We start from the raw sequence: 11560 nt of genomic DNA, 5'->3' as shown, positions 1-11560 counted from the left end.
AAGGCCAGGCTTAGGCTAGGCTAGGCCAGGCCAGGCCAGGCCAGGCCAGGACGCTAAAGCGCTCTCCGAGCGTCGCTTCTAGACTGATGAGAGCTAAACCTTTGCTCTGGCATTTCACAGCTCTGCCTGGTGTGTTGTTCCTCTAAGGCTGCATGTGCACTGAGATACTGGTTATGCTTGGAAGATAATGAGTGGCATGGAGTCTGGCTGGCTGACAGCCAAATTGTTAGTAAAAAGATGAAAACAAATTGAGAGGAATAATTCCTGTGTCTTAACAGATCTGAGCATAGAGCTTTCTTTGCGTGCATTAGTTTTCAGTTCTGTGGATAGATGTTAGGTGGAGGTTCGGCTCAGTAATGATACAATGACATCAAAACGCAAAAAGCCAGAGATGTTGGGACTTTTGGGGATATGTGTGGAAGTTATTGATGTTGTCTGTGTAACTTTTGTTCACCTTCTGCTTGTGGAATTCTGGAAGGTGCAGCCCCAATCTAACAAAATAGTTAGAATGTCACTGAGCTTGTGGCAGGACAAAGTTTCTATATGAACATATGATTTTTGTGATTGTTACAAGCATTGTAATCCTATTTGGCACTAAAATGGAATTTAAGCTTGTTCAATACAGATGTGCAAGTTATCTTTTTCAGCAATGGGAGGGCAAAGAGCTGTTTTCTTGAGAGAGTTGAAGTATAAGCATAGCCCCATGGACAAGGAATTACTTTGTGGCGTCTTCCACTGTGAAATGCGTTTTGAATTGATTGAGATACAAACTTCTGAAAATTTGATATTTGTATGTATTTCATGGAGCATAGTTTGTGGATAGCTACTAAAAGCTCAGAATATTCTTTCATGTGTCCTAAGCCATGTATTTTTTCATGACATTTTCCTTAAATGTGCTCCCAAGTCTTGTTCATGTTGGCAAGCATGAAACTGGTATTTTTGATAGGATGCAGGGACTGTATCCAGAAGAATGTTTTACAGTTAGGTTGCCTATTCTGGTCTGTACGTCAGTGTATTGGTGTTAAAAACATTGTGTGTTTCATGACCCCTTATTATGAATACAAACAATACTGTTAATGTATTAAAAGGTAGGCAAGGCGTTCTTGGTGTCTGGTACAGCAAGTAGATGTATCAAGCTTATTTAGCCATCCTTATCTTCCAGTAAGAAGAGACATTTTCCTCTCTTCTTCTTTCGAAAGTGTAATCAGGAATGTATTTTCTATTGTACGTACAACAATCCTACTGCTGCCTTATCTTCATGGGCAATACCTTGTCTGATGTATTCCAAGTTAGTGTATTTATTTCATGGTTGTCTTGCTCCTCAAAGATATGCTGTGATACAGCACGCCCCATGCTTTTCCCCTGCTCAGTTCTAACCTGATGATCCTGTTCAGTCCTGTGATGGAGGGATGTAGCTCCTCAGGCTTAGTTTGTTTTGTGAGTTCTAGGATGCAGAGTGTGAAGAAAAAAAAATTACTCTCAAAATGCCCAAAGTTACTTAAGGAGAACTTTGTCTATAGACACTGGAAAATCAGGTGTAAAGTGCTGAAAATTAATGCAGAGTCAAGTTTAACTTCTTTTGTGTGGTTTACAGTATAGTCTTTAATTATGTACACCTGTATTTCTGTGTGCTATAAGCTGCCTCATTCAATTAAGAGTGTAGTCTACAAATGAACCACAGAATTTCAGGAATTGTAAGGCTTTTTTGTTTGCATTTGAGGCAATGGTTTGTGGGCCCAGAAGAATCTGTATGTGTGTTAACTGTTTGACAGAGAAGACTGCACTTGTACATGCATGTTGTTTGCAAGTACAACTTTAATTCTGGCATTTTCTAACCTTGCACAATATTATTGTAATGCTTTCTCTGTGTTGTAAGGTATGTGCTGAATTTACAGTATTGGTTAAAGTACTGTGATAGCTTCAAATGTATTGTTGCTTCTGTCATAGTAAAAATGACTTTAATTTTTGAACAATTGTTCTTTATCCTTCCAATTTAATCGACATCCTCTTTGTTAGGGCAGACTGATGAGAGAAACTGGTAAATCTTAATTTAGAAATAAAAATTCATTAATTTAATAATCCACTACAGGTTCCTGTGACCGTAGCTTCTGTTCTGCTAACCAGTTGAAAGTTTCACAATGCATCATATGTCTGAATGACCAAGTCAGAATCATGTGAACTGTTTTTGAAAATATCATCTGTTTCCTCCCATTAGGGAGGAAATTCATTAATAATGAATTTTAATTATCTTCATGTTAGTGTCAGTTTAAATACAACTCTCCAGCATTTGCTTTAATTAACGTTGAGGACCTCAGATCATGGGACAAAGTTTTCTGCTTAGAAAACCCACAAAGGAAGACAGGAATTCTTAGGTGTTTCTTGATGCTGAAAGAGAATGTAGTATTCTTGGCTGTGATTTCTTGATTAAGTCAGCAAGTTACAATTTTCAGAATGAAAAAAATCTACAGTAAAATGAAAACAAATCCACATGGAACTATATAAATAAGAAGCCTCAATTTGGAGGTTTTCAACAATTGTACAGTTTGGATGACCTAATTGAGTTTAATTGTTTGTGAAGTACTTTGAATTCCTCCAATAAAAGAAGTTAGAGGAGATCCAGGTGTTCTGATAATGCTATTGTTAAGGACCTACTGTCTACTTTTAAAACTTGTCCCTGAATTATTTTAACTGTTAGAGCAATATTGGATCCAGTGCATTTGCTGCTGTTTTGTGTTACCACTGTTTTAATTTCATGTCATTTCAAGTGATTTCTTACTTTGAGACTGGAAGAATCGGTAAAGAGACTTAGTCGTCCATCTGTGGACCAAGCAATTCTTTTAAATTCAGCAATGAAAGTGGTTAGATTTCATGCTGAATGTAACAGTTGTTGCTTGTTTTGTACTCTGAAGTAGGAGGTGTACTGGATCACCTGTTTTTTCTTGAATGTGTTGGAATTTTGAATGTTGGATTTTTTGGCTTGATTGCATTCAGGTGTAAGTTTTTAGAAGGGGAATAAGATATTTTGTACTTCTCTGTTCTTAAGAGATTGCCTGCCCATAATCATGTTATAGCTAAGCCTAAGAGGAGTCTGAAGTTCTTCTGTAGACAGCTGACCATTGTCTGTCTTAAGACTGGATTATGACTGTAGCAACAGTGCAAAAAGAAACTGCCAGATGTCACTTGTCAGTGGAGAGCAGAGGTACTGATCTTCCCCATTCCGTTGTGTTTTTGCAGTGAAAGGCATTTAGAAGTGAGAGCTCAGGGGGAGGTTCCTCCTGGCTGCTTCTCATTAACAGTGACTACCGCTGTTCTCATGGAGCTATTCCTGATGCCAGAGATTTTATAGCAATTAATGATGATCAGGCTGTGCAGTCCTCTAACTGTATCCCAAGTTAGTAAGTAAAAGGCTGTTGTGGGAGGCTGAGTTAAGGTAATTCTACATTACTATTACTGGCTCTGAAGAGTTTTTCTTGTTAAGATGGTCCCCTTCAAAGAAAAACAAGAGTGTTTAAGCAGTATAATGTATTACCTCAGTCATTTTTGTTTGGAATAAACTTTGTGAGAGAGTTCTCTGACATTCTTTTTTAAGATCATGTCCAGCAGCTGAAGAGTCTGTTGTCCAGGTGGATCTCAATGCAGAATCCTGCTGAGTCTTTCCCCTTGACACTTGTGTGCTTGTAGCCGTCCCGTCAAACTTGGGTAGTGCAGCCAGATTGTAAGAGCACGAGACGCAGAAATGAACGATAGTTGTTGTCTCTCGAGTTCCGTAGATGGAAGTGCTGCTATTAAATGATCTAGGTTATTACATAGTTAAAGTGTGCTCTTGTAAAATGCATATTTAGAAAACATCTCCCATGTCAGTATGCTTATAAAGACTTATAATACACTCATATAGATTAATTGTATTTTTGTGACTCATACAGAGTATTGATTCAGAACATGTGGTACTAGCACGTTGGTGAAATTGTACACTGATGTTGAGTTCTATTTTGATAAAATTGATAGAATATGACATCTGGGGAAAAGAAAGTGAAAGGGTAAAGTCGGTAGAGAAAACAAACAGTCATTTAACTTTTTTATAAAGGGAGGGAAGAGGCATGTCAGTAATGCATCCTGTACTCTGGGAACATCATACAGGACAGAAGCCTCTACATGTAGCTCAGGAGACATGGGGAGAAGATAGAGGGCATCTGGTGAGGATTCTTACCCAGATCCACATCTTTCCTCTCTGGAAGTCTCTATCCCTTGTCAGCTAACTGTTCCTCCAGTTCAGGTTGCATTTCTCAACAGCACAAATTAAGGCTAGATCTCAAACCCCCACATTACTGCAATTATACAGGAATTTAAACCCCTTTAAAAACATTAGGAAACTTCTAAGGGGAGGAAGTATTAAAACGTACAGTTCATGTGGAAATTCAAGGACTGAGAAATGAGAAAATGCTACTTTTATGGCTACTTGTGCAATTTCAGTTTACCCATTTGTCCTGTTGTGAAGGTGATATATGGCCATATTGTTTAATAAATCGTATGCTCATATTTTTCCCCTACAGAACCTTGCTTTGTTCAGTACATGAGTGGCACGCACTGAAAGACATAAGTCAGTTACATGGAAGGCTGAAACTTCTTCCTCTCCCTTGCCCAACCCAAGTTTTGGGATGCTTGATTTTGCAGTTTAGCTAGTAGAATTTTTACCTTCATATTATGCAATTGCCTCTTGTTTTTAATAGAAGCAGAAAGATTGGATTAAATGCCCATGGGCATGTGGTATTGAGCATTTTAGACTAAAATGCTAGCTTTGCAGGGACGCCGTTACTACATTACACATGATATTCAGCAAATGTTGCAGATTTACACCATGTTGTTCATGTGTTTGTGGATTGCAAGAGCATAAATCTGAGGGCCCTTTAAGAAGTGTGGAGGAAGTTAGTCTTTCACAAACATTCAGTAAATTCTGTGGTTCCTAAAGGAACAGCCTTTATCAGCCACGGAAATGACATCATGTTTGTGGTCTAGACTGGGACTTTCATTAGTGCCAGAAAAATAATTATTTGTAAGAGACAAGTGGAAAGTAATCTGTAACTCGTTTTGAAGAATACTGAGTTTCTAAGATGAGCAGTACTGTAGATTATTGTCTTAAGTGTTAGCTTAAGAATTGAAAGGTTCAAAATGTAAATATTCTATCTTTAACATTTGTGTTGTAATTAATGGGCCAAATTTTGTGGTTTCAAGATAAGTGTGATTGTAAAATTGCCCCTTTTTTTTTATATGCGAGATTACATAATGAAGTCTTACCATTGCAGTTAGTGCAGGTATTAAATTTGAGAAGGAGTTCTCTTCATGCAAGTGTTTGTTTTGTTTAGGGTTGGGGGGGGGTGTTGAGGGTCTTGGTGGTGTTTTTTTGAGGGTAACATACTCTCAGTGACTTCAATAAGGGTGCAGGTATCATTGCTCATATAAGGAAGGCATTCAGGCCCTCAATTTGTATTTTTAATATATTTTGAAAAAATCTTTTTGTGGCAGAGTATAAAAATGTTTGTTTTGCTTCCTCCTAATGCCACTCCTCACTTTGCTTTGATTAATGATAAGCAATTTTATAGAACAGTTTCTGTTAGGAAACATGCCCCTCTATTTCCAGACACGGGCTGTTGCTTTTTGCTGCTGGTTTTGATGAATATTTATTAACAAAGCAGAATTAACTTCCTTTTAATGTCATGAGCTTGTGAAATGCATACAAGCACACTTTACAGAATACTTGTGTCCTTTTTTTTAAAAGTCTCAAAAATGCACACGGTTTACAGGAGACTAAATCTGCTGTCCAGACCAAGAGTCATATTTGAGTATTTGTGGATTTCACTGAAGTTGATAGAACTAGTTTGTATTTGTTACCTGTTGGTATAACACTGGTTTTGCTAATGTGTATTTAGAATAAATGCTTTTAGTAGAATTATTCCAGGTACATGAGGAATTTTGCTGATGTAGATTTATGCTAGAAGGAAGGAAGATTAAAATTAAGAATGTCTAAGGATGATTAATACCATGTGAATGTTCATTCCTGTATACTGCTTGCTTTGCTACGAGTTTCCTAAAGCTTTTTGAAGTGCTGCTATTATATTATTTGTGTTTTATGCAGGCGTTCCCGTGGAGGTTACATGCTCTTAGCAAAAGGAAGTTCTATTTCTAAAATAATTGTATAAATTAAAGATTACTTGTTTCTCAAAAGTAAATGTAGAATCACATTTTGCATACTTCTTTAGAAGAGAAGTTTTAACTGACTGATATAGCCCAGTAAAATGACAGAGGAAAATATTTGCTATATGCCTTGACTCTCTTGTTTTCTTTTGTTGCAGGTATTAAATAAAGTATGTTGTTGTCAATAGGAATGCTGATGTTGTCTGCCACTCAGATATACACTATTTTGACTGTTCAGTTATTTGCTTTCCTGAATCTTTTACCCGTGGAGGCAGATATTTTAGCAGTAAGTATAAGAATATTTTTCCACATAGACAAAATCTCTATAAAACTGAATCTTCTGTTAAAACTATTCTATTAGTGAATCAGTTAGTACAATAAATGTTATAGCAAGTTGCTTGGAATGGAATTAGCGTAACAGTTCAATAAAATAATAAATTTGTACATTTTCAAATGAGTTTACAGATGATGTGTGCTCAGATACCATGACAGTGAAAGCACTTAATTCCTGCAGTCATTAAAAAAGTTATAATCTGACCAGATACCTATAGCATGTTATAACCCTGTTAAAAGAATATTTGGTTTAGACATCAATTTAGATTTTGTTGATGGATGCCATTTTGTAGGGTAACTGTATATAAATAAATAATATTCTATGGTTAGTATAATTTATGTGTGGGCTGGAGGCAGTCTCATTAAAGTTTTGGTATGTTACACCTAGATATTTTTTTTTTTAAATACCCACTAATCTCTGGTATCATTAAGAATAACATTTTCTGGATGTGTAGAATTTTAAATGATCAAGCTAATAAATAGTATAATGAACACAGGGTCAGTGGTAAAAGTTGTTGCTGGGCTATTTGTTACCAGATTACATATTGTGTAGTTTTATGGAGGAAGTCATATGTGTCTTTGTAGGATATAGCTTAAGCCACTGAAATAATTAAACCTAAATACTGGAGTCTCTATATTCTCTACTAGTTACAGTGCTATCCAGGAGAGTTGTTAATATCATATCAATTAATTTAGGAGAACAGAGAGAAAAACGCTTGAAGCTAAATGTTAAAATAAAAATACTTAAAAGTTGGTGGTAATGTGGGGTTGATGAATACTGAATTACGTTATTTGGATCTTGGGGTTGTTACTACTATTATTTCTTGTAGATAAAAATTTTAAATAAAAATTAATGCAGATAAATGATTGCTTTATTATGGAACTGACATCACCATTTCATTGTGAAATTTTAAACTGGCTTTCTACTGTAAACTTGATTTCCCCTCCCCCATTCCTCTCTCGCCAAGCCTGTGCTTCCTTTTTTCATTAAAAAAACTAATTTTCATTCCTAGTACTTCGTCCCTTAGATATATTAAAAAAACAAACAAACAAAAAACCTAACAAAAAAAAACCACAAAAAAAGACCAAGCCAAAATACCAAAAAGGGCATTTTTGAAGCTTAGTTTAATTTCTTCTATTTAAGATTCTGTGTGCAGTATTCTAAAATAATGCCATCTAAAAATGAAGTGTCTTTTTATTCTTGGATATTTGGAAGTTACAGATCTATTCTGAGAATATCTTTGAAGTAGGAAATGAAGAGATGAACTAGACACTGAAACTTTTCTGTGAAAGGGAGCCAGTGGAATGCTTAAGAGATACTCAGAAAAAGAGGGAATGTTTGCACATTGTGTCACATGGAATTGAAGGCGTACAGATAGCTTATAATCTTGAGAGATTTCATGTTTAATGATTGCCTGTTTGGGGAGCAAAATTCCAGCTGAAGTTTTGGGTTCGCCAATGAAAGAAATTCTTCTTTTCCATACTGATTTAGGTGTGTTTTTATGCTGCTGTGTTCTCACATAGTTGCAACCTCAAATGAAGGACACTGATTGTATGAAGTACTGTTACGTGTATAGGAAGCATGATTGGTTATTTTTTCAGTAAGGGATAAAAATAAATAGGTTTGTGTCTGACTCCTAGCTTAAGTTGCGGCTTGCCAAGTGATTCAAGGGATAGCTTACAGTAGCACAAGCTCAGGAAAGATGTTTTGAAGAAGGTAGATGAGTGAGTAGTGAGGATGGAGGAAGACAGTGTACTGGTGCAGAGCTGTGCCATGTGATGGTGGGATGGAAGATCCAGGAGGAGAGGTTATATGAAGCAGATTGATTACACAGAACAAAAACACTTCCTTGAACTATAGCTCCATTTCTACATCTTTCCCCTCAATTTTATTCAAGTCTGTGGGAAGGAAGCACCTTTGAAATGTTGCTCCCTTGAAAGAGTAAAGATTAATCATGATAATGTTTTTCTTTAAACTACATCATAGGATGATTAACGTTGGGAAGGACCTCTAAGATCATCAAGTCCAACTCTCAACTCAACACCACCATGCCTAAGTCTGGCTATTAGGAAATGTCCCTCTGAAATAAACACAATCCTTACTTGACTGTTCTGTATGACAACTAGATGATACAATGAATAGACACATATTACTGAGTCACTAAACTAACCAACTGGTGTGCATTGAAGTCAGTTACTGTATAATTCACAACTTTTGCGGGAAACTAACTTTTTTTATTTCTAATGAAACAAAAGTTAGGATGCATACAATTTGTACTTTATTATTGTATGGATTCTGCATTGGTTAGGCATATCACAGAGCTACAAAAGATGAACAAGGAAAGGGGAAACAAAGCTTCCACAGATTTAAGGTCTTCACAGTATTCCTCTGTTTTGAAATAAAAACTCATAGATAGTATAAAACAAAACTGTAGAGATAGTTTTCAGCTACTAACCTGAATAGATAGCAGGGAATTCAGAAGGGATAACATATGGAGGCTATTCTTTGCCTATAATAAACCACCTGTTAAAAGCTGTTCTTCCCTGTACACAAGTGAATTCAAAGAAAGAGAGAGAAGGAAAAAAAAAAACTAAAAACAAACAAACAAAAAAACCCCACAAACCAACTACCACCAAATAAAAAAAAAAACCCCACATGCAAAACCCGCAGCTCTTCCGCTTTTTCCTTTTTAGGGTTGTTTGTAGTCTCTTCTGCAGTTATGATGCTATTTGAATTGTAGACAGTAGAAAGAAAGATTTAACATACAGCTAACAAAAGATATATTACTTACTTTCATGTTTTGACAACTAGATAAGAAAAGAATGATGTTGCCATGTGAGTGGAAGACAAGTGGGAGAAGCAATTTTGAGATTTCATTGACTTGGTCAGAGGAGGTCCGATGTCTGATAAATACTTTAATCTAAAAAAATACAGAGTGTTGCTTATTTCTGTTTACACTTGTTACCTATTTCTCTCTTATGGCAAACCTGAATTTTCTTTAAAATTTATTTCTCTTAGTATAACCTTGAAAATGGAACCCAGACCTTTGATGATCTACCTGCTAGATTTGGCTACAGACTGCCAGCAGAAGGCTTGAAGGTAAAATAAAAATAAAATGTATATATACGAGGACTGTATTCCCTGAGCACTTCTTCTGTAAGCTAAAAAAGATAAAACCTAAATTAATATAGTACTGAGGAAAAATAAATACAGAGCTGATGAATCTACTGCTCAAGCAAAACAAATGTGCAAAGGGTCTGGTATGAACTGTTGCCTGTGAATAGGAGATTCCTCTGTTAAGAAGAGAGTATTGGTAATCTGACCTTTTATATGTAAGAGAATTTGCTGAACATTTTTAATAAATAAATTAAAAATAGCTGAATGATAGGAATCTAAGAAAGTAAGTTTGGTAGACCATTGTTTTCTCCAAAGTTGGTGGCAATACTGATAACGTGATATCAGTTACCTTGCACTGGTATTAGTGGATGCCAGACAGAATTTTGTCTTGATTTTTTTTTTTTTTTAATATTTGGAGGATTTATTGTCTCTGTAGGGTTGTATATTGGCAAACCCTTTCACACTGTAAAGTATGGAAAGGCAAGAGGGATTATCTTCCTTGCATGTGGCCCACATTGAGTGCTGTGTAAAGGAATTTTAGGTCATTTTCTTGGGAGAGTACAAGAACTGTTGTCAGTTTGCTTCCCTCCTTGCATTTCTTAAGCAACTGAATAGAGAAGCTCGGGGCTGCAGTTCTGCCTTAAGCCCCATGTACTGTGCCGAGAAGCCGGTGGCTGTGTAGCAGGTGATTGATCATGCACCCTCTCCTGACATAGTTCCCTTTCAATTGCAATCCACGCCCCATGGCACATGAGAAGTTCCCCATTGTCCCAGTGCTCCTCTCAGGCACGTGTTGCACTAACACTATTTCATTTTACTCTGTATCATTAAGTGGGGAAAATGCAGATAGCACATATAAACATTTTTGTTAGTTATCTGTTATAGTGTCTTATACTCCAAATAAAATCATATTGGGATAGGAGTGCTTGTGACATGACTTGAAAACTGGTCACAGGATTGTTAACAGAAAACACAAGTAAGTGATAATATATTGTATTAGCAGAAAAAGTACATGTGACTTTTAAATCTTTTTTAGTTTTGTTAATCCAGTTTTCTTTGATATATAAGAACTAAAACTATAATGTAAATATTACGTGCATTTTACAATTTAATATGGTACAGTATTAGAGAAGACAGAAGTAAGGTGTAAAGATTTGTAAATATTAATGGAACTGGAAAGGGAAAAACCATGTTGACATTATGCAAAGTGATGTGCAAAAAATGTCGAAGATAGCTATTACTGGGAATACATATAGCACTTTATCATTATTTTGCAGTAGATTAGAAATTCTGAAGACCTGATGTCTTCTGAAATAGAGCAGCAAACATGTTTTGGACAGCGGGACAATTCCCTCTCCACGTGTCTAGTGTAGTTAACACACTTGGAATGTAGTAAGATGTGTAGATGGACTGAATGAAATTAATAGAAGGGAAATTATGTTCAAGGTGAAATGGGAAAGGACTATGAAGAAGGTTAAATAAATGTAGCTTCCATAGGCGACGATGAGAAGGCATGTTCTACTTGTTCTGTCTTTTGCTAAGGTAGTTGCTGTCTGTACGTTCTGGTGGCAGTAGTCAGTAACTGGTGTAAAGACAAACTCACTTTTATCTGCATAAAATAAGACAGGTAGAAAATAAATTTATTTAAAAATAAATTTTATGTGGTGATGTTAACACTGTAAACTGGTGTTATAGTCCTGCTGCTTAGAAAAGTATTTAAAAGCTAGATGAATATTCAGTTCAGTTACAGTCTTCACATCCTCTGAGGTAAGGTTGTTGCTGAGATTATGTAGCTGATTCATGTTGTCAAATGCTGGTGTGCTGTGTTGTCAAATGCTGGTGTGCTGTGTTGAATTCAAGAACAGTGGGTGTGCTGCATTTTTCTCTTTGCCTGACATAAGATGCCTATGCAGTGACATG

General features: G+C 36.1%; 1 protein-coding gene across 1 annotated transcript in view; it reads left to right on the top strand.

The window, feature by feature from the left end:
- The first annotated feature begins 6342 nt into the window (after positions 1–6342).
- The window catches only part of RNF13 (ring finger protein 13), a 39626-nt gene continuing 34408 nt past the window's right edge, over positions 6343–11560 (top strand). Inside the window, exons 1-2 of the mRNA XM_010294110.1 lie at positions 6343–6475; positions 9542–9622. Of these exons, the coding sequence (XP_010292412.1) occupies positions 6362–6475; positions 9542–9622 (195 nt within the window). The 5' untranslated portion in view covers positions 6343–6361. The remainder of the gene's footprint in view (positions 6476–9541; positions 9623–11560) is intronic.

This window comes from Phaethon lepturus, unplaced genomic scaffold, assembly GCF_000687285.1.
Source record: "Phaethon lepturus isolate BGI_N335 unplaced genomic scaffold, ASM68728v1 scaffold28059, whole genome shotgun sequence".
Taxonomy (NCBI): Eukaryota; Metazoa; Chordata; class Aves; order Phaethontiformes; family Phaethontidae; genus Phaethon; species Phaethon lepturus.
This window is presented reverse-complemented; position numbering and strand designations above follow the sequence as displayed.